A 22,654-nucleotide genomic window follows, 5' to 3' on the forward strand; every position below is an offset into this window, starting at 1 on the left:
GCCTGCAGTGCCGGTATCCCATATGGGCACCAGTTCGAGTCCTGGCTGCTCGTCTTCTGATCCAGCTCTCTGCTAATGTGCATGGGAAAGCAGTGGAAGTCCTTGGGCTCCTGCACCCATAGGGGAGACCTGGAGGAAGCTCCTGGCTTCTGGTGGATTGGCTCAGTTCTGGCCATTGCGGCCATTTGGGAAGTAAACCAGCAAACAGAAGAACTCTCTCTGTCTCGTCTCTACCTCTCTCTGTAACTCTGTCTTTCAAATAAATAAAATAAATCTTAAAAAAAGCAAAAGCTGCAAGAAGCAGGAACAGTACACAGTTCTATCTTAACATTTTCTAATATTTTGCTGTGAACATTGCGTGTAATAAAATAAACAAAAATGTTCTTTCCCTCTGACTTTATGGTTTTACTCCTGGGAAGGGAAGCCACAGAAAAATTTTGAAGGAAGAAAAGAGCTTTATGGACAAAGCTGTCCACTAGAACACAATTTATATTAGTGAAAATATGAAAACAGCCAACATTAGGCTGGCTAAGTAATGGATTCTGATGTAACTGGGGTAAGATGCTTCTTACCACCATGTGGCTGACCCAGAAAATGCTCATGCTGTAAAACAAATGGAGGGGCAGGCGCTGTGGCGTAGCGGGTTAAACCACCACCTGCAGTGCCGGCATCCCATATGGGTGCTGGTTTGAGTCCCGGCTGCTCCACTTCCGATTCAGCTCTCTGCTATGGCCTGGGAAAGCAGTGGAAGATGACCCAAGTCCATGGGCCCCTGCACCCGCGTGGGAGACCCAGAAGAAGCTCCTGGATTTGGATTGGCGTAGTACTGGCCATTGCCGCCAACTGGGGAGTGAACCAGTGGATGGAAGATCTCTCTCTCTCTGCCTCTCCTTCTCTTTCTGTGTAACTCTAACTTTCAAATAAATGAGTAAAATAAAAAAAGGAAGGCAAAATACCAAATTCAGTGGGCACTATGACTGCAAATAGAGCAGAGCAGGTTACATGAACATGGGTCAGAGGAGCCCACTAGAAGAGACTAACTCATCAAGAAAGAAAGATACGCAGTTCTTTTTCCTTTTTAAAAGTTGTAGTTATTGTTATTGCAGTGTCACACACGGGCACTTGCTAGAACTTTCCAATGGAATAAACGTGCATCTACTCCTGGCCTGGTAACAGCCAGAGGCAAACACAGTGGGCGGCAGGCAGACCTGTGCTCCAACCCTTGCTCTCTTAACAGCCAGGGTCAGTTCTTCATTCCTCCCCTTGGACACACTCATGCTCTCTGGGCTCAGCCACATGTTATTCTGGCCAATGGGATAGCAGCAGCCATGAGTTGAGGTTTCTTTTTATACACTCCAGCTTCCTCTTCCACACAGCCCTTGCAAGGGGGACGCACCACTCTGGCCTGCAAACGGTTCAGTGGCAACACCGAAGGACAGCTGAGCTGCCCCAGCCACCAGCCATTCGGTGGGAGGCCGATCACAAGTCAGTGGAATCCAGAGAGCCAGCCAGCCAGCCAGACAGCCTGCAGACTTGCGGACTGCACTGACAGTCCCTGGTGAAGCCTTCGGGAGGACAGTTGGTTACACATTATCTCCAGCAGTCGCTAACCGTTACCCCATCTTCACCTTGCTACAGCCTGGTGCTACCACTGTGTCTGGATTAAGCGAATGGATTTGGGAGTTGAACCTGAAGAGCTGACAGCAGATGAGAAGAAAAGCCGCCTAGATTAGCTCTGATGCCAGGAGGCTCTCTGCTTTCCAGAAAGCTCAAACAAGCACAGGAAAAACAGCCAGCAACAACAAAAAGGGTATTGTTTCTGCTTGTGTGCGCCCTTATCTCTCTCAGCACACTGCACACAAGCTCGCCCGTGCCCTGGGAAGGTCTTCCCAACCGAGCTTCCCTCTGCCACTCCCCAGGAGCCTCCCCCTTGGCTCCCAGCACTGCCTGCCCCCGCCCTACCTTCAGATCGGACACGTCTCTGTAGCACTGCTCCGAGCGGGTGTGGTCCGACAGCTGCACATTCCAGAAGCAGGGGAGCTGATACACGAGGAAGGGGTTTTGTTTGATGACAGCGTTGAAGATGTCCTGGGAAATGAAAGCCAAGGACATGGTCAGGACAGCGAGGGGGGCTCTCTCGAGGCATCGCAGCTCCTGGGGCAGGGTTCTGCAGGAGCCGCCTGCTCTGAACACAGCCTGGCTCGTGCGACGGGACCTTCCTCTTGCCTGTCGTCTCCAGGAACCAAGCGATACTGATGGCACCGAGGCAGGAGGTGCCCCAGGCTGCTGTGAGCTTGCAGGCTCTGCTGGTCTCACATCGCACCTTCCAGCGAGCTCCCGTGGGGCAGCCAGGGGGCGCCTTTCCCACCCTAGCCAGCGCATAACTGATGAGGTTTCTTTGCCTCTCCTCATCCCACCTCGTGCAGAGCCCTGGGCTATCCATCCTGAGCCTCCTGGAGAGGAAAGCATGTGATGACAGGTGCTTCTGCTCATCCAGGGGGCTGAGACAAATGACAGCTCCTCCCTGCCGGCAGCTCCTCCCGGGGCTGATGGTGGATTCAGTGATGGATGCCCTGGGACTGCAGCAGGTCACAGAGCCCAGGGTATGCCTCTTCCCCCTCGAAACCCAGCCCTGACTCTCTGGGGAAGTTTCCCTTCCTTCGGGCTCCTCCCCAAGCCCTTGCACGGGGCCATGCTTATTACCTGGCTGCTGACAGCAGGTGCCGGCAGGTGAATTATGAGCCTTTGCACAGGAGACGGCTGAATAAACGACCCTCACTGGACACGGACACACAATTGCCAGCTATGGGGGACGCGCTCCAGTCAGTGGGATTCGACTTAAAATATGAGCGCGGCAGCCAATTTTCCCCTCAGCTCCCTGAGTGTTATTATTTTTTCAAAAAGGCATTCATTACGCTCTGTGTCATGTTTGCAAAGGAAATCAGGTTCTGGCTGCCTGGGAACTACCGAATAATAATGCATAAGAAACAGTCAAGTCACCCTAACTGAGTTCCGGGCTTTCTCTGTGTTGCAGAACTTCGCAGGGAGTTGACAGATGTGGCAATCGAACAGCGAACCGAGAGCTGGGGAGTGAGCTCCCTGTCTGAATGAAGGCGAAAGGGCAAAACGAAGGGGCTCAGAGGAGTTGTCATCCCGTGGCAAGCCGTCCACCAACACTGCAGCAAGATCAGCATCTCAAGAGGTGAGCTCCCTGCATGCCCCAGTTAGCATCAGAATCTATATATGTAAGTATGTATTTTATACACTGAGCATTGGCTAAGAGCTTGGTGGAGTGCTATGATTTTCCCACATTGCCTGGATGCAAAGGGGATTCTTGGAGCCACTTGGCTGGTCTTTTCCATTAAGTGTGTTTCTCCCGAATGCAGCGTCACAGGAGGGGACCCAGGCGAAAGGCTTTCCTTTAAAAGGCTCTGCTTCCCAGAGCTATGCTGTCTGGAAAATACTGGGTGGCTGGGATCTCAGGCAGCAGGCACAGTGCGTTCCCCAAGGCCCGTGAGGACGGGAGCTTCCTCTTACTGAATGTATCTGCTGCCATCTATTTATGAGTCTGCTTCAATAAACTCCAGGCTCTCTGAGGCCAAGTGCTGTGTCTTCTATTTATCTCTGTCTCCCTGTTTTCCCACTACACATGGTGATCCTGTGAAAGCCTACTAATGAACAATTGCAGGCACCGATGAGTCGAGCTGTTTTCCTGGACAGGCAAGTGTAAGGCAGTTCTACCTATGCACACAGAGGCACCCCGTGGGTAGCCAGCTTCCCAATTGGCAGAACCAGGGCACTCAGGAACAGTTGGCGGTTCCTTCCGCCCTGGCCACTCACCTGGTCAGCCAAGGACGTCGAGAGCATGCCCATGAGCTCCCTCTCTGCCGTCAGCCTCCACATCTGCTCCCACTTCATCTTCCGCAGCTTATCCAGAAGCAGCAGGATCACGCCTGGACCAGAGCACAGCACAGAGGAGCGGAGAACCACAGTGAGACAAGGGAGCCAGGCGCAGGCTCCCGGCAGTCACGGACTCTTAGGGACCATGTCTGGCCCAGAGAGGAGACCCAAGCACCGCGCGGCTGCTGGGTCCTCCTCGGAAGTTCTCTCAGCCAGCCCTCACCAGTGGGATCCACGTGAAGGCCATGGAGACCTGGGTTCAACTCCAGGCTCTGCCAGCTACTCAGCACCAGGCTGTAGACCAGGGGTGGGGAATCGTTTTCTCTGCCAAGGGCCATTTGGGTATTTATAAATCATTCACAGGCCATACAAAATCATCAACTTAAAAGTTAGCCTGCTATTGATTGATTGAATTTTGAGTCTTACCTGTGGTTACCATGGCAGGGCAAGACCAAATGATTTAATGGGCCTTGCATGGGACATATGAGTTAATGGGCCTATACAGAAACAGAGGTCTCTGAGGCTGTTGCATGGCTCATGTGGCATGGGCACAAGAGCCTGGCACAGTCTGGGTAGTGGTGATGGCTGCACGAAGTCATGTTTAAAATGGTAGATTTGTGTCACATATAAATATATATATATATTACAATAATATTAATAAAAGATTCTAGCTCTGCTTGGACACACAGTGTGCTGTCTAAGAGCAGTGGTTTCTCACCTGTGTTTTGCCCCAGAGAGAGACCTGGGTGAATGAGGGATGGCATCTGGAGTGAAATTTCCATTGCATAACCTCCTGTATTTTTCAAAATGTCAAAACAACTAAATGTATTGCTCAGGCAAAAAAAAAGAATATTAACACCTAAAGAGAAAAGTGTAAGAGTATTTCAAAATGTGGAAAAATGAAATTACAGGGCAAGTTTAGTGGTGGGTATCTGGGCAGTGGTCAAGACGCTAGCTGGGATGGCCACGTTCGAGTCGTGGCTCTACTCTGATTTCAGCTTCTGGTTAGTGTACACCTTGGGAGGCAGCAGGTGACAGCACACGTGGTTGAGTCCCTGCCCTGGCACAGGAGACCTAGACGGGGTTCCCGGCTTCCAGCTTCAGCCTGACCTGGCCATGTCGGTTGTGTGCACTTGGGGAGTGAGCCAGTACATGGGAGATCTCCTGTCTTTTTCTTTATTTCTTTGCCTTTCAAAAAAAGGTTGATTTAGGTGCAAAGATTTTTGAAATCTATGCACCTGGGGGTCTTCAAAACTTTCAAGGGAAATGTGTTTCACAGAAACTATGCATGGGCCTCAAAATGCTTGTGCACCCAACTAAGCTTATCTTCTAATTTCATTTTTTCCCCATGAACATTGCAAAGTACTCTCATATTTAGCCTGCCTGAATGGCAGAGGTCAGCTGTCTGCCACTGCGGCAGTCCGAGCATGCCGGGAAAGCCCACAGCCCAGCACACGGTGAGCCAGGGAAGTTCCCTGCAGGCCACTGCAGTCATGTGGTGGATGGGACTGTAACAGCCAGGGGCCTCCCAATCAATCCTGCCCAGGACGCTGAGCTCAGCAGAACGATCAGTGCAGAAACTCCAGGCAGTGAAGAACGATCTTAGTCGATGCATTGTACAACGTTTCTCAGATTCTTGGAAAGAAATGGAGTCCCTCAAGTCACACAATCGAGTGGCACATACTTGGCAAAAAAGTGTGTTCTCCATCTAGTTGATAGTGGGTCGGGATGAAAGGAAATGAAACAGATGCAATGGGAAGAACAGGAGGAGACAGAGCGATCTGAACTTGGAAGTCACAGGGGCCAGTTCACCTCCTGCGGAATCTCTGTGCTTTGTTGGATTTGCCCACAGATACCATTTTTCTGCAGGTGTGTTTCCCCATCATGCTGCCCAAGATCTCTACAACAGAGATTTTCCCATGCTTATTTTATAGGTGGGGAAGCTACGGGGCCGAGTCAGATACTTGTCTACTTCACGGTCAAAGGTACCTGTCCCAGATTCAGACTCCAACACGCTGGCCTCCACCCCAGCACCAAGACCAGAGCCTCAGCAGTGCCCCCTTTAGAGCCTGAGGACTCTTGGCAAGAGTTCCCTTTTTTTCCCCACTTCGCACTTTTTACATGCATCAAATGGGTCCTGTGAGGTTTTCCCTACATACTGTAGAGGGCCGCTGTGCCACCTCGTGGCAGGCTGTGACACTGAGCTTTCAGCTCTTGCTGGAGAGAAAGAAAACCCGATTTCTAGCACTTGCCAATTTCTGTGGTGTAAGTACTCCCATCACGGCTACCTGGAAGGCAGCAGCGTGACGCTACTGAACACCAAGCTGGGCACCGCAGAGCCAGCACAAGCTCATGTCAGCACCAAATTCACCACAAAATATTACGTCATTGCGTCTTTTGATGAGAAAAGGAAGGGATTTTTGTGAATTTAAAAATGAAGAGAACACAGCCAGGTGCGTCACTAGTGACTGATTCAAAAAAGAGACTGTCATCAAACGTGTGAAAAACCAGTTTCATTACATCTGACTGCAAAAAGGCATTCCAGTGAAGCTGGTCAGATGTCCAATATGTAAAAGAGATGGGGGTGGCTGGAGGCTATGAGCAATGATGAGGGGCCAGCGCTGTGGCGTAGAGGGTAAAGTCGCCACCTGCAGTGCCGGCATCCCATAAGGGTGCAGGTTCGAGTCCCAGTTGTGCCACTTCCGATCCAGCTCTCTCTGCTATGGCCTGGGAAAGCAGTAGAGGATGGCTCGTGCACCCGTGTGGGAGACCCAGAAGAAGCTCCTGGCTCCTGGCTTCAGATGGGCTCAGCTCTGGCAGTTGCAGCCAACTGGGTAGTGAACCAGTGGATGGAAGACCTCTCTCTCTGCCGTTCCTTCTCTCTGACTTTCAAATAAATAAATAAAATCTTGAAAAAAAAAAATGAAAGCCATGAACAAGTATTTTGAAGGCCCTGGAGGTGGACATGGCATTTCTATTGGACTCTGCAGACTGAGCTGAGAATCGAAGGTTTTCAATGGGGTGAAGGCTCATTGGGTCCTCAGCAGCAGGTGCGATCGGCACTGCCCGCCAGGCCGCTTGGAATGGTGGGAATATCCTGCCCAGAGGATGACATGCAGAAGTGCAAGACCACTCTCCAGGCATCTGGCCTGTTTTTTTGTGGGATTTTAATTAGGAACTATTCCCAACCACCAGAAACAAGCAGACAAAAGCAAATATCCACCACTTAGAAATAATATATACTTCTCTCTCACCACAATGGCTGTTTACAAAAAAGAGAGACATCTCTTGGAAGTTCCATCATCTCCTTCTACATCCTCTTCCTTAGAGGCAACCAGGAAGCATGGTGGTTGTGTTTCATTCCTGTGTATGTTTTTACATTTTTATTCTCTGTGTATATGATAAAAAACAATATATGTCGTGTATTTAGTGGTTAACTTGTCATGGTTCCTACTGTAACTTGCCTTTAAATCTACTGTTAAATTTTCAAGATCTAACCATATTTAGGGCCAGCATTCCAGCGTAGCAGGTAAAGCTTCAGTCAGCAATACCTGAATCTCAGGTGGGCACTGGTATGTTTCCCAGCTGCTCTGCTTCCAAGCTGCTCCAGTTCCTTGCTAATGGCCTGGGAAAAGCAATGGAAGATGGGCCCAAATTCTTGGGCCCTTGCTACCCATGTGGGAGACCTGGATGAAGCTCCTGGCGCCTAGCTTCAGCCTGGTCTAGCCCTGGCTATTGTAGCCATTTGGGGAGTAGATGGAAGTCTCTCTGTCTCTGTCTCTCCCTCTATCTCTGGAACTCTGACTTCCAAAAAAAAAATCCATATTAGTAGTTAAACATCTAATTTATTCATTATAATCATTTCTTTCACTTTATAGATATACCACCATTTATTTATGCATTGCCCCCACCAAAGTATTTTTTTGCTGTTGATGATGTTTTTGCTGTTATAAGACATGCTGCAACACACACCCTCATCCAGACTGACACCCCTATGGACACAGGAGTTGACAGTTGAGAAGGTCCTGCCTCCCAAGTTATCCAGGGACTGCTGTGTGGGTGGTATGGCTTGAACACCTTCAGCTGCTCCATCATCCATCAATGCCATTACTGAGTTTTATGGATCCTACATTTAAAAGAGCTTCTGCATCATTTATTTTACTCATTAGTTCAATAGCTACTTATTGAGCACCTACTATGTGTGAATGAACAGAAATAGACTTGTTTTTCTTTTTTTATATTCCCCAATGAGTGGAATTTGCTCAAAGTACTAACACAGCATATATCTACCAGGGTAGAACATTCCAGCTTTGTCAGACCCTGTTATGGAAACACAGAAAACAAGCACATCTATAAGACAGGTTTATGGTCGGCACCGCGGCTCACTAGGCTAATCCTCTACCTGCGGTGCCGGCACCCCGGGTTCTAGTCCCGGTTGGGGCACCGAATTCTCTCCCGGTTGCTCCTCTTCCAGTCCAGCTCTCTGCTGTGGCCCGGGGAAAGCAGTGGAGGATGGCCCAGGTGCTTGGGCCCTGCACCCACATGGGAGACCAGGAGAAGCACCTGGCTCCTGGCTTCGGATCAGCGCAGTACACCAGCCATTTAGGGGGTGAACCAACGTAAGGAAGACCTTTCTCTCTGTCTCTCTCACTGTCTAACTCTGCCTGTAAGAGAGACAGGTTTACAAAAAGAAATGTAATATTTATGAGTGAACTGACATTTTGAGATTTGATTATTGTTTATAGCCCTGGACTATACTCTTGAGGTTTTTCTACTTACCAGTTGCTGAATTCTTTATTTAGTGGAGGGCTAAGCTTGTGATTCTAAGGTAAATTGAAAGTAAAAAAAGAAAAATAAGGAAGGAGGAGGGAGGGTGGGAGTGAAGGAGGGAGGGACAGGAGGGTGGGAAGTATCATTACCTCTTAAAACTGTATATAGGAAATGCATGACTTGTGTCCATTATAAAAAAAGACATGTTTGCCACTATGATCCAACATGATGACTGCACACACTGAGAATGTGCACTGCTTAATAAGATTCAGAGGAGGGAAGCCTGTGTTAGCCTGGGCTAGGACCACCTCGTCCACCCAAGCTGGCTTCATGGTACTTTGCCAATCAGCCCCTTACCCAGTGCCTCTGCCAGGCAGATAGGGGGAGGGGGGCATCTCAGGTAGCCATAAGGACCAAGACACAGAGTGGGGAGACAGGGTAGCAAACCTGGGCTATGCAAGACCGGAGAGCGTGCTGGTGAGAAGGCCCACTTTGCTTACTTCAGGCAAATGGCAGGACATGGACCTGAGCAGCTGGGCAGAGACTGGGTGTGCAGGGGCTGGAGTCTCTGCGAAGCAGAGGTTTTCCAACCATGTTCATGACATCTCCCACACAGAAAATGATATTCCCCCTTTTTTAAAAAAGATTTTTTTATTTGAAAGGCAGGATGACAAACAGAGAGGGAGAGACAGACATCTTCTACCTGTTGGTTCACTCCCCAGATGCCCAAAACAACTGCCCAGGGGTTGGCCAGGCTGAAACCAGGAGCCGGGAACTCCTTGTGGATCTCCCATTTGGGTGGCAGGAGACCCCGTACCTGGGCCATCATCCGCTGTCTCCTGGATGCGTTAGCAGGAAGCTGACTCACAAGCAGAGTAGCTGGGGCTCAAACCAGGCACTCCAATGTGGGTGTCCCAAGCAGAGGCTTGGTCCACTGCACTGAAATGCCTGCCCCAGAAAACAATAGTCTTTTTTTTTTTTTTTTTTTTGACAGGCAGAGTGGACAGTGAGAGAAAGAGACAGAGAGAAAGGTCTTCCTTTGCCGTTGGTTCACCCTCCAATGGCCTCCGCGGCCAGTGTGCTGTGGCCGGCGCACCGCGCTGATCCGATGGCAGGAGCCAGGTACTTCTCCTGGTCTCCCATGGGGTGCAGGGACCAAGGACTTGGGCCATCCTCCACTGCACTCCCTGGCCACAGCAGAGAGCTGGCCTGGAAGAGGGGCAACCGGGACAGAATCCGGCGCCCCGACCGCGACTAGAACCCGGTGTGCCGGCGCTGCTAGGTGGAGGATTAGTCTATTGAGCCGCAGCGCCGGCCGAAAATGATATTCTGATAACCTACTGTGTGGGGAGCAGGGCCTGTCTCCCGCAACATGGCGAAGTAAGTATTGAGACTGCCGAGACTAGACTAGACCACTGAGACTATTAAGACTAACTCTATGCATCTGATCTCCCATCATATGGTGCTGAGAGAGAGTAAACAAATCTCACACAGCTGCCTCGTCAATTAGCTGATTCCTGGCCCAACCCCTTAAAAGGGGGAGAGAGACAACAAGTGTGGCCGCGCCCCCCTGAGAGAGTCGGTCGGAGAGCTTGCCGGTGCCGCTCCTCCGCGGAGGCAGGGGGAGCGGCAGCAAACCTGGGAAGGGCCCGGGGAAAGAGAACAGCGCAGGGTCCGGTGCCGCTCCTCTGCGAGTGGGGGAGCAACACTACTGGGCTGGAAAGAATTGACCTGCTTGTGGGCACAACGGCCAATTCAAGGGCTCCAGGTGTCCAAAGCCCCATGCACGTGTCCCAGGGCTGAGGGGGTGCTGTTGGGGCACTTGTCATCCACACACACAGTGCTTGGGAAGCTCAAGGGAAGGACTCCGAGCACGGGAGTGGCCATGGTGGACCTCTTTCAGAAAGGCCAAGCGAAAGTGCTGCTTTATCATGTCACGCTGTAAGAACAAAGGCCCCAGGACCTCCACGTGCTCTGAACAACACACCACGGCGCTTTGGTCATCGGCAGGCTTGTATGAGTCTTCCCTCCTTTTCATCAGAACATCTTTTCCAGCAAAACTGGCACAGTGGCCCTTTACCATTTAGCCCCTTACCGTCTGCTCCACGTCGGTGTTCTCTCTGGGGTCCCAGCAGGGTTGGTAAATATGCCACCCCGTGTTCCTTGATTCGCCCAAGACTTAGCATTCAAACCAGACCCAAAAATCTGTGAGCAGACAGCTTCCTGCGCCGCCTCTAACCTCGCTACAGTGAGAAGGGAGGCAGGTCAGGCATCCGGTGCCTTTGTGCCCATGCTGGGACTTGGACTTTTGTGCAGATGCGGGGACTCGGGCACTGAGAGGGGAGGCGCAGTTGCAGTGTCCCAGTGCTGGCCAGTGCTTCCTACTGCCCTGTCTAGAAGACCCTTCATCGTAGGACAGGAGAACTGATGAAGACCACGGCCTCCCACGCCAGCAGGGAGCACACAGCGGCTGCCCTTGGTGTCTTGGTGTTTGGAAAGCCTGTGCTTCTTGCCAAGCGAGACTGTTAGGTGTGTTCTTGGCCAACAGAGGCCAGCACGGGCTCATGGGAATGGGGGCTCCCAGGCCCCCCATCATGGTCATCTAACTATTCTTGACATGCTAAGCAGACTGCTGGGGGCCCTGCCTAGCCTTTCTTGCATTTAGAAGTGACCTGCAATTCATTTTAGAGACACTGTTTTGAGGGCCTCCTCCTTCTCCGGTTCTATTCACCGGGCTAAGTGTAGACTGGCAGCAGACTCCTGCTTCTGAGGAGGCAACACGCAGTGGGAAAGGATTATGGGAAATCAAGAAACTGCAAGGCACCATGGGAAGTGGCAGATGGGGAAGGAGTGCAGGAGCAGGGAAATTGACTGTGCTCTGGGGGGAATGCATTAGGGAAAAGCTTCCTGAAATCGATGATGTCTAACCTGAAACCTAACGACTGATGAAGGCCACGGGGTAAAAGACAGAGGAGTGAAGGTCAAGTCAGGCGAGCTTCTCCGTTCTGGGCAGTGGTTTCAGAGAAATGGCTGCTGAATGTCTAGCAGGCAGCAAATCTGAACAAGCAGAACTTAAAAGGTCAGGACTGACTTCTCAAAAAAAAAAAAAAAAAATCAAAAGGAGGCTGCATCAAGTTGTCGGAGAACATACCTGTCTTTGCTCATAAATCTATAGTTAACCACAGGTATGCATAGAATAAATACCAGCACGTCCCCAGCCGGTGCAGCAAAGGCAACCCTGGGAACACGGGTGTTCATTTCTTTGAGAGCTAGAGAGCCAGCCAGCCAGACGGACAGACGGTGAGTTCCCCATCTGCTGGCTCATTCCTCAGATGCCCACCACAGCTGGGCCTGGGCCAGGCCAAAGCCGGGAGCTGGAAATACCATGCAGGTGGCAGGAGCCCAGTCCCTTAGCCATCACCTGCTGCCTCCTGGGGTATGCATTAACGGGGAGCTGGAATTGGGAGCAGAACCAAGGCTCAACAGCTCAGGCACTGTTAACATAGGATGTGGGCGTCTTAAGCAGCACTATAACTTCTAGGATAAACACCCACTCCACAGAGGTGTTTCTGTAGCCACCCTAGAAGTGCAAGCTGCATTAAGATAGTACCTGCAGTGGGCTTGGAAAGCATAGCCTGGGTTGAGTCCTGATGTTGCCACCTACTGCCAATGAGATCCTGGAAAACAATCACTTGGGTTCTGAACCTCAGTTTATTATATTTAACATAGGGAGGACCCCACATTCACACCAGGAGGATCCCAAGGACTGAAAACCTTTATAAGTATCTTACATAGGAGCTGTATCTACAAATGCTAACTTAAGAATATTGACAATCAATGTCCAAACCTCGGAATTCTCTTAATAGCCTGGATCCACAGATAGTTCCAAAAATCTTCAACACCCTTGTGTGTGTGTGAGTGTGTGTGTATGACGCATTGGCCGCTTACAGTATCTGCGATGTTTTGTAATATTCCCAGGCCCGCGGCCAGCTCTACCTTCTGACCACTGCCAGCTCCCAGTGTCACAGCCTGTGGGGTTACTGCAAGGGGCGGCTGCAAGATACAACCGCAGAAGGAAAAAAGTAACAGAGGAAATAAAATCCACCACATGGAAAACCATGTGCACACATTATGTTCTTAAGCAGCCAAGGAGTCTGCTTTGGACACGAGATAAAATCAGAGGGCTTGGGGCCAGTGCTGTGGCGCAGTGGGTTAAAGCCCTAGCCTGAAGCACCGGCATCCCATATGGGCGCTGGTTCTAGTCCGGGCTGCTCCTCTTCTGATCCAGCTCTCTGCTATGACATGGGAAAGCAGTACAAGATGGTCCAAGTCCTTGGGCCCCTACACCCATGTGGAAGACCCAGGGGAGGCTCCTGGCTCCTGGCCTCAGATCGGTGCAGCTCTGGCTGTTGTGGCTATCTGGGGAGTGAACCAATGGATGGAAGACCTCTCTCTCTCTCTCTCTCTCTCTCTGCCTCTCCTCTCTCTGTGTAACTCTGACTTTCAAATAAACAAATCTTTTTTAAAAAATAAAATAAAATCAGAGGGCTTGAAGAAAGATGCAGAGGCAATCTGCCTGTTTTTCCCAAGGCGGGGTGTTTGCACACAGGTGGTCACAGAGCCAACAGGCTTTCCAAGGGAAACAGAACTCCATGTATTGACCTCACACCTGCGGTGCTGGGGAGATTTCTTGAAGAATGATTGCACAGGGCTTTCAAGATAGGAGGTGGTACACAAGGTCTTAATAAGTAGCAGTACAAAAGCTGTGCATTTCTGTACACTTGGTTATCACTCAGAGCCTGTGGAATTCCCACTAGAGATAACGCAAATTATGTGCATGCATGCAAACTGGGAACTTTTTCAGGGAACACTGGTAAAGGTTAAAATAATGCAAAGGGTTCCACCTGACAGGGACCCCTTCAGTCTGAACAATGCAGACTTGGCTTTGAAACGCACGCCCCAGCCCAGAGGTCCCCTGTCTTCCTTCAGGGGGAGGGTGGAGCCAAGAAGCTTGACTCTGGCCTTTGCATGACATTTGCTGCTGAATGATCTGCACATTTGCATTCCAGTTGGAGGGCGGGGCTGGGAGTGGGGAGTGAGCCCTTAGCCTCGGAGCGCCCAGTGTGCCTTACAGGTGCCAGGGACTCTCTACGGAGCTGGCTGGCATGTGCGGGACCCGCAGGGCTTTACCCCAGCTGTTGCGCTGGGAGCAGAAGAGACCTATGCTACATACATGAATAAATAAATTAAAAATCAAAGGCTTCTCCTGTGAACATCTGGTGAGGGGTAGAGCCGTTTCATCTGTGGATCAGAGGCCACTATTCCCTTTCCCTGTCTGGGTGTGCAACAGCGGCCAAGATGGCAAGGAGAGAAAGGCAGACGTCCATGCAGAGGGGAGAGAACACTGCTTTGTTGTTGCTGTTTGTTTTTATGAGCCAGATAGTGTCGCTTGCCAGTGTAACAGCACAAGGGAGGCTAGGCTAAAAATGACAATGATAACACCTATGATTCCTACCATTTATCAAGCAGCTTTTGTCTACCAGGGCAAGAGGCTTTACTTACATGACTTCCGATTCTTATAACAAACTTACAGAGTAGATGGAATTATTCCTATTTTACTCATGAAGAAACTCAGGCTCACGCTTGCTAGTAAGCGGCAAATTCTCACCCTTGTACTCACGCTCTTTCAACCACACCACAAATCCTCCCAGGGTGTGGATGGGTGTGTGTGTGTCCGCAGACGTGTTCATGACTATGTAATAGTGAGCTGTGGTTGGACCAGCCACTGAGAGTGGAGGCCAAACAGTAGTTTCTGGAGACTGGCGGAGTACATGTGGAGACGCTGATGAGAACACAGGCCACAAGCAGAAAGAAGCCCGGGGGAGGAAAGCCAGCTCTACACAGGTAAGACCAGGGAAGGGAGGGCAACCTGATACTGCACACCTGGGCGGGGCCTGATGGGCAGGATGGCTGGAGCCGCTAGAGTCACGTAAGGGCAGGCTTCCGAGGTCACTTAAAGTCAACTTTCCCTCCTGCACATCAGGGAGAGTCTCTGCTTTTGGCATCTGAGCCACTCAACCAACTTCTTAGCAGGCAAGAACACCTCCACCCTTTCTCAGCAAAGGGAGGCCGCTAGCTTGCATTATGGAAGCCTTCTAGCTGGGCCGCCACTGCCTCCTCCCTCCTCCCCTCTTTCTCTCTGTGCAGCCTGCTTTTGTTCTTTTTTTCTTTTTCTTTTTCTTTTCTTTCTTTCTTTTTTTTTTTTAAGACAGATAGACAGCGAGAGAGACTGAGAGAAAGGTCTTCCTTTGCCGTTGGTTCACTCTCCAAATGGCCACTATGGCCGGCGCTGCACCCATCCGAAGCCAGGAGCCAGATGCTTCTTCCAGGTCTCCCATGCAGGTGCAGAGGCCGAAGCACTTGGGCCATCCTCCACTGCCCTCCCGGGCCACAGCAGAGAGCTGGACTGGAAGAGGAGCAGCCGGGACTAGAACCTGGCGCCCATATGGGATGCTGGTGTCGCAGGCGGAGGATTAACCAAGTGAGCCACAGCGCCGGCCCAGCTTTTGTTCTTCAGCTCAGAACTGGCTTGGTCACTTTGGACCACGGAAGCTGTGGTCCGAGGTGGCTATAATGCTCCCTCAGTACAGGCCTAAGTGCTCACAAAAGACACCATTCTTGGATTCTTCTTTGAAGTTAACTTCCTCAAATATATACATATGTCAAACCTCAGAAAGGTTTATTTTTATTGAATTAAAAAGTATTTCTTTATTGTAAAAAGAATCCTGTTGGTATTCTATTGCACAGTAGGGTAATAACAGTTAACAATAACATACTGTACTTTTCTAAATAGCTAGAAGAAAGACTTCTGAATGTTCTCACTACAAAGAAACCTTGAATACATAAAGCAATGGATGCTAATTAACCTAATATGATCATTAAAATGTTTGCATGTATCAAAATATTACATTGTACCCCATAAATATATACACTTACTGTTTGTCAATAAATTTAAAAAAATAAGTAAGCTTCTTAATATGTGAGCGAGGGGTGCCATAAAGCCACCACTGAGTAAGGATTGATGCAGAGAAACTAACGACAATATTCATTCTTACTAATGTTCAAAAGATCATTGACACTGGGGCTGCCATTATGGCATAGTGGGTAAAACTGCCACTTGTGACATTGGCATCCCATACGAGTGCCAGTTCATGTCCGGCTCCCTGCCAATGGCCTGAGAAAAGCAGAGAAGATGGCCCAAGTGCTCAGGGCCCCTGCACCCACATGGGAGACCTGGATGAAGCTCCTGGTTCTTGACTTTGGCTTGGTCCATCCCTGGCCTTTGTGGCCATTTGGGGAGTGAACCAAATGTCCCTCTGTCTCTCTCTGCCTCAGCTTCTCTGCAACTCTTTCAAATAAAATAAATAAATCTTGCAAAAAAAGAGCATTGGTATTTTCAGCCCAGTGCTTCCTTTACTACCATGTTACAGAACAAAACCTGAACTCCTATCATTCTCCATGGCCCAGGAATCCGGTGATTCTCTCCCCATTTCAGCCGCAATCACTCTCCCCCTAGTCAGAGCCAGAACAGGCCATGCCAGTGCCCACGTCTGGGCTACTGTGCTCCTGTTTCCTGGTTAGGTACAGGAATATCTCAAGGCCACGCTTGAAGTCTTGGCTAAAATGTCACCTCTTTAGAGAGGTGTGTCCCTATCATTATCAGAGTCCTGGTTAATTACATCAGGGCAGGGGTGGGGAATATCCAGTCTTACAAAATCATTTGGTCAGGTCAGTGCTGTGGCATAGTGGGTAAAGCCACTTCCTGCAGTGCTGGCATCCCACATGGATGCCGGTTCAAGTCCCAGCTGCTCCTTTTCTAACCCAGCTCTCTGCTTTGGCCTTAGAAAGCAGTGGAAGATGGTCCAATTCTTGGGACCCTGCACCCTCATAGGAGACCCAGAAGGAGCTACAGACTCCCAGCTTCAGATAGGACCATCTCTGGCTGTTGCAGCCATTTGGGGAATGAACCAGTGGATGGAAGATCTTTCTGTCTCTCTCTGCCTCTGCCTCTCTGTAACTCTGCCTTTCAAGTAAAATAGGTAAATCTTTAAAAAAAAAAAAAAAACTCATTTGGTCTGGCATTGCCAAGGCCACCATAGGTGGGACTTGAAAATTCAATAAATCTATAGCAGGCTGATTTTTTGAGTTTATAATTTTGTTTGGTCCATGAATGATATTATCAATATCCAAAAGGCCTTTGGCAAAAAAAAAAAAAAAAAAAAAAATCCCTCCCCCTGCTTTAGGGAATCACCTGCCATTCCTTTCTCCTTCCTTTCCTCCCCTACAGGTGGGGCTTGATGATCACAACAGATCGCTTCCATCAAGAACTACTAGGCTATCAAGACAGAAAGATCTGCGTTCCAATCTTGGTTTTGCTGCCAAGTAATACATCATGTAATCCTCTTTACAAAGAATGTCCTAGGAATTAAGTGAGATAAACAGGAAAAGTCCTTAGCATAGGGCTTGGTGCAGGGGAATGAAAGTTGGTGATGTTAATACAGTACTAGACCCTTAATATGTACAAATCCCTTCCGCGGTCCCCTGGGAAGATAATGGTCCCTGTTTACTCATCTGTGGTTATGTTAATCCATTAGATTAAATGATAAAGGCCATTAAAGTCCAGCACAGTATCTTCAGAAAGATTCATAATTGCAATGGGAATGAACTGCCATTATCTGTACACACAGGAGTATCTTTCTTTGGCCTTGTTATCTAATCACTATGAAATGGGTGCAAAGAACTTCACAATCAGAAATCACCATGAAAGCCAGACTTAGGAAATATGTGCTTGGTTTAAACAGGGAAGGGATTCATCTCTAGGTGAGTCTGACTCCGCTCTCTCATCAGGCCTCCACACCTACAGCAGGTGGGTAGCGGCTCCTAATCATCTCAGGTCCACCTGCAGGCCTCCTTTGTGACCATGCACCCAGACATGTCTGGTCACTCTAGCTTCCATGGCTTGTCTGGAGTTCCCCGTTTTTCTTTCTTTCTTTCTTTTGACAGGCAGAGTGGACAGTGAGAGAGAGGGAGACAGAAGGTCTTCCTTTTCCATTGGTTCACCCCCAGTGGGCGGTGTGGCTGGCGCGCTGCGGCTGGTGTACTGCACTGATCCAAAGCGAGGAGCCAGGTGCTTCTCCTGGTCTCCCATGCGGGTGCAGGGACCCAAGCACTTGGGCCATCCTCCACTGCACTCCCGGGCCACAGCAGAGAGCTGGCCTGGAAGAGGGGCAACCGGGACAGAATCTGGTGCCCCGACCGGGACTAGAACCCCCGGGTGCTGGTGCTGCAGGTAGAGGATTAGCCTAGTGAGCCACAGCGCCAGCCCCCGTTTTTCAACAGTCCATTTTTCCACTTCCCTATAGCCCCATCCCATGAAGCTCCTCCCTAAATCTCGACTCCTGCCACTGTGCCAGATTTGCATCTTGGGATTCTTCTCCTATTCTCTCCATCTCAAGACCCTGCCAGAAAGTCCTGCTTACAATCATGCCAACAAGACAGGCGAAGCTGTCTTGAAACACCAGTGTTCCACCTGGAATGCGCATGCTCTCACTCACGTCCTACACCTTTCCTTCCTTTGGGATGCACAGGTGTCTGGCACACCTTGAATCTCATTTAGTCTTGGCAACCGCCCTATGAGATTTGCATTCTCTTTACCTGCATTTTTAGGTAAGGATGCAGGCACACAAGTGGGTGTGCCTAAGGTTATGAGACAGTACATGGAGAGGCAGAATTTGGGGCTTCCTTCTGGTTGTCTGATTTCACAGGTTAAGCATGTGACAACCAATGATTAGGAGGACTGAATGAGAAAGTGTATTCTTTCATTCAGTGATACTTCTTGGACCCCCACTATACACCAGGGAGTACTCTAAGTGCTGGGGAATAAAGAGTTGAGAGTGAAAAGACTGTGGATGGCCGGAGTGCCAGCGAATACACCGGTCCCATCTCCTGCCCTTTATTTTCTGCACACGTTTCCCCAGCTGGGGGTAGGATCAGGCCCCATGCAATCTACCCTTCTCTCAGTGCCTATGTAGAATATTATGCTGCATACGATTAAAGGAGGGGGAAGCAACCAATACTCCTTGTGCATTCCTACTGGTCCTAGATCACTGGGTATCCCACTGTTATATTCACAGCAGCTATTTAACCCTCATAACAGCCTTTCAACAATGTCTTCTTTCTCCCATTTACCTGGAGGAAAACCAAGTGGCCCAGGCCAGATCCTCAACCCAGGCTGCAGGACTCCCCAAACCATGTTGTTGCTGCTATGCCATCAAATGCAAAGGGCACACTTCTTTTAAAAGGGCCAGAGACTCTGCATTTTTGGCTTTGGCAATGAGTCAGCTTGTGCCATTGTATCCCAAAAGCAACCATAAACAAAAGCAAAAAGGGATGGTGTGGCTGCGAGACCAGGGGATTTTATTAACAGATACCAAAATTTGAATTCCAAATAATTTTTATGTGCCACAGAATATAATGGCCCTCTGATTTTTTTTTTTTCCTCCAGCTGAAAACACTAAAACCATTCCTAGCTTCAGGACATAGAGGCCAGGCAGGAGTCAGATCTGGTGAGTGCCGGCCCCTGCCGGGATCAGTGAAACACCCGTTAGGAAGATCCCAAGTACACTCTGAAAAAGACTAAGCACACCAGTGTTTTCCCAGGATATTTTCCTGGCCACTCCACGCTGAGCCTGGGTGTGACGCCAAGGGCCAGGTTTTCCAGATTTCCGCTTGCTTTTCTTGAGCCTGGTGCACCGTGCCGGGCACAAAATGTGCTTAGGGAGGAGAGCCACGCAGGCTGAGAGAGGGGCTGTTTCTCTTCGCCCACTGCCTCTGCTGAGGTCCCTGTGCTCGGGAGCAGTCCCATGGGTTCCAGTAACCAACTCAGGACTCAAATCCACCTGACTGCTGTGGCGAAATGTCCAATAGGCTCAAAAACGAGATCTGGCAACAGAGGGCTCAGGGGGACAAGGAGGACGGCTTAAGCATAATGGTGGCTGACAGGGGACAGCTCGCAGTAGACTGAGAGAGTCGGAGGCCGGTCCCTTCTTCTCGTGATGTCACTGGCATGCTAAGCTGGCTTCTGTCAGCCCTAAGGGAAAGCAGAGAAGGGGCTGGGATCCTGGCAAGCACTGCCCTGTGGGCTAGACTGCTGGTGCTATGTCCCCGCGGGACCCCTCTTCCCGGTGGCCCGGGAGCTTACTCTACTGGGCACTTGTGCATATATGAGGCTATCTCAGAAAGGTTGTGGGATCTTTGGAATAGCCAATTCCAGAGATTTTTAGTTCTTATTTTTGATGACTGGAGCCCTTAAGATGCATGATGAAATTGTGTTCTGCATTTTTTTTTTTCCATGGAAGGGGCAGAGTGAGGACCTGGAGCTGGAAGCTGGAGCAATGTCCTTGGAAGGATTCAGCAGGAGCAGACGGCAGACTTTTAAAGGGGAAAAGAGGGGCTTGTTTAAAATAGTAAATCATCAGTAAGTCACTTCTAAACGTAAAGAACACAAAAGCGGAGCTAAAGAATAAGTAGGTTTCCAATCGATTACTGCTGTTTTTCTTTGGAAAATTTATTTTTAAAACCTAAAATGTTTGCAGAAAATGGAATCAAAATAAGAAATTTTTTTAGGCAAAAAATACTGAGATCCAGGCACACTCACAGGGAGTCCCTTGCACCCATGAATTCAAACAACCTCAGACCAAAAATATTCAGAACACAAATGCATCTGCATAAAACATGTGCAGGCTTTGTTTTCCTTGTCGTGATTCTCGAAACAACGCAGCCTAACGACTGTTTACCCAGCACTTTACATTAGGTGATATCATAACCTAGAGATGATTGAAAGTCTACTGGAACATGCGCAGAGGTTATATGCACATTCCACACCACTGTATGAAATGGACAGGAGCACCTAGGGTATCCAAGTGGAGTCCCCGACCAATGGCCTCTGCACGCCGAGGGACAGCTGCAATTGCCTACAGTTGTCTGTAGGTCAGTCTTGGCTGCAGTTTGCCTCTGGGGTTATTTTTTCCACTGAAGCACAGGTGTGACATTTCCAACAGCTAATCGTAAATCTTTGCTGGATGAATGTACACTATGGAATCCGGGAGTCCAGTAAGAAGAAAGCAGGGTGCAGAGTTGGGAAAGACGCAGGCCCACCCAGGAGATGGGAGTCACCGGCCTGGGTGTACAAACTACTGATGGAAGAGTCTCACCCTGAGGCTCTGATTCAATTGGTCGGAGGTAAGCCCCGGAAGCTGTGAGTTTTAGAACCTTTCCCAGGGGACTGCAACAGGCAGCCGAGAATACAAGGTACGGTTCTAAATTTAGAGGATGGCACAGTGGTAGGAAGACAGCCCACAGCTCTCTAACCCTGCCGACTGGAGACAGGACTGGACAAAGAGACTGCTCTACCAGCCACTCCCAAGCACAGATGGCCCAAGAAAGGAAGATGGGCTTAGCACTGGGCTCTGTCATTTCCTGGCTCTGCTAACGTCGGGGATCATTCAAGCTGGCAGGGCCTCCATCCGCTCTTCTGTAAAACGGGGGTTACATGAGCTAATGCACCCGCAGATGTGAGTCAGATCTAAGAGGTCAGAACCGTGAACTTGAGAGGCCGTAGAGAAAGCAGACGCCTCTCCCCATCATGAATGTCTTCAAGGAAGCCATGTGTGGAACAAACACTAGGTTCCTTTACGGCAGGAAGATTCTTCCTTCTTTCCCCTGCTACTGCAAACCGAGCCACACAGGCTACACGGGCGTTCTGGGCGGTAGTTCCTCTAGGCTCTGCGGATGCTAGAGACCTGCAGGACTTACAGAGAAACCCTTGACCGAGCAACGGTCAGCAGACTGGGCACAAAGATGCTCAGGAATGGCCACCTTTGTGTCACAATGAGGCCAGGTCAGTTCACGCAGCGTGGGGATGAAACGCCAGAGTCAGGCACAGTGATCTAAGGCCAGAAACGACTCTGCCTCACTCGGCCTTCTGGCCACAGTGCCGCGCTACAGAGACCATCTGCCTAAACTCAGGAGGCTGAAGCTGGGCGCCTATTAAGTAGCTACTCTGCAAAATACTGATTCTTCTGCAGTGCACAGACTACATGCCCAGCACAGGAAACAAACAAGCAACACACACACACACACACACACACACACACACACACCCCGATTGCATTTTAAAATTGTTTACTTTAAAATATGATTTCTAGAGGTAGATGTTTGGCCTAGTGGTCAAGACGCTGGTTGGGATCCAGCATCTCATGTAGGAGTGCCTGGGTTCGAGTCTTGGCTGCACTCCTCTTCCATCTACCTGTTACCTGCACACCCTGGGAGGTAGCAGCAGATGGCTTAAGTAATTGGTTCCTGTCACTCATATAGGAGACCAGACTGGGTCCTAGGCTCCTGACAACAGCTCCTCCTCCCAGCTGTTGTGGGAATTTGGGGAGTGAACCAGCAGATGGGAGATCTTGCCTGTCTGCATTTTAAATAAACACATAAATAACTTTTAAAAATAAATAAAATATTATTTATAATGATTTTAACCAATATGTCATATTTAGAACTGTCTATCAAAATGTAAAATATCCATAGAATTTCAGGGTGGTATCATTTTTTATAATGATTTATTTATTTTTTTTTAATTTTGAGAGAGCTACAGAGACAGGGAGGGAGGAAGAGAGAGAGAGAGCGAGCGAGTGTGCTTCTATCCATTGGTTCACTCCCCAGATGGCTGCAATGGCCAGGTCTGGAGGGAGGGGCCAGGAGCTTCATCTGGGTCTCCCACACAGGTGGCAGGGGTTCAAACACTTGGGCCATCTTCCACTGTTTTTCCAAGGTCATCAGCAGAAGCCAAATTTGAATTAGAGCAGCCGGCACATGAACCGGCACCCAAATGGGATGTCGGCATTGCAGGCACTGGCTTTACCCG

At 49.6% G+C, this 22,654-nt stretch overlaps 1 protein-coding gene across 6 annotated transcripts in view; it reads right to left on the minus strand.

Moving 5' to 3' along the window:
- Positions 1–22,654, minus strand: part of LARGE1 (LARGE xylosyl- and glucuronyltransferase 1) — a 564,622-nt gene that overhangs the window by 84,073 nt on the left and 457,895 nt on the right. For all 6 annotated transcript variants that reach the window (XM_051846591.3, XM_051846590.3, XM_051846588.3 and 3 more), the window contains 2 exons: positions 3,841–3,953; positions 1,963–2,088 (listed from right to left, as the gene is read on the minus strand). In XM_051846591.3, the coding sequence (XP_051702551.2) occupies positions 1,963–2,088; positions 3,841–3,953 (239 nt within the window). The remainder of the gene's footprint in view (positions 1–1,962; positions 2,089–3,840; positions 3,954–22,654) is intronic.

The sequence above is a fragment of the Oryctolagus cuniculus genome, chromosome 11 (genome assembly GCF_051225735.1).
Source record: "Oryctolagus cuniculus isolate XC-2025 breed Fujian yellow rabbit chromosome 11, ASM5122573v1, whole genome shotgun sequence".
Lineage (NCBI taxonomy): Eukaryota > Metazoa > Chordata > Mammalia > Lagomorpha > Leporidae > Oryctolagus > Oryctolagus cuniculus.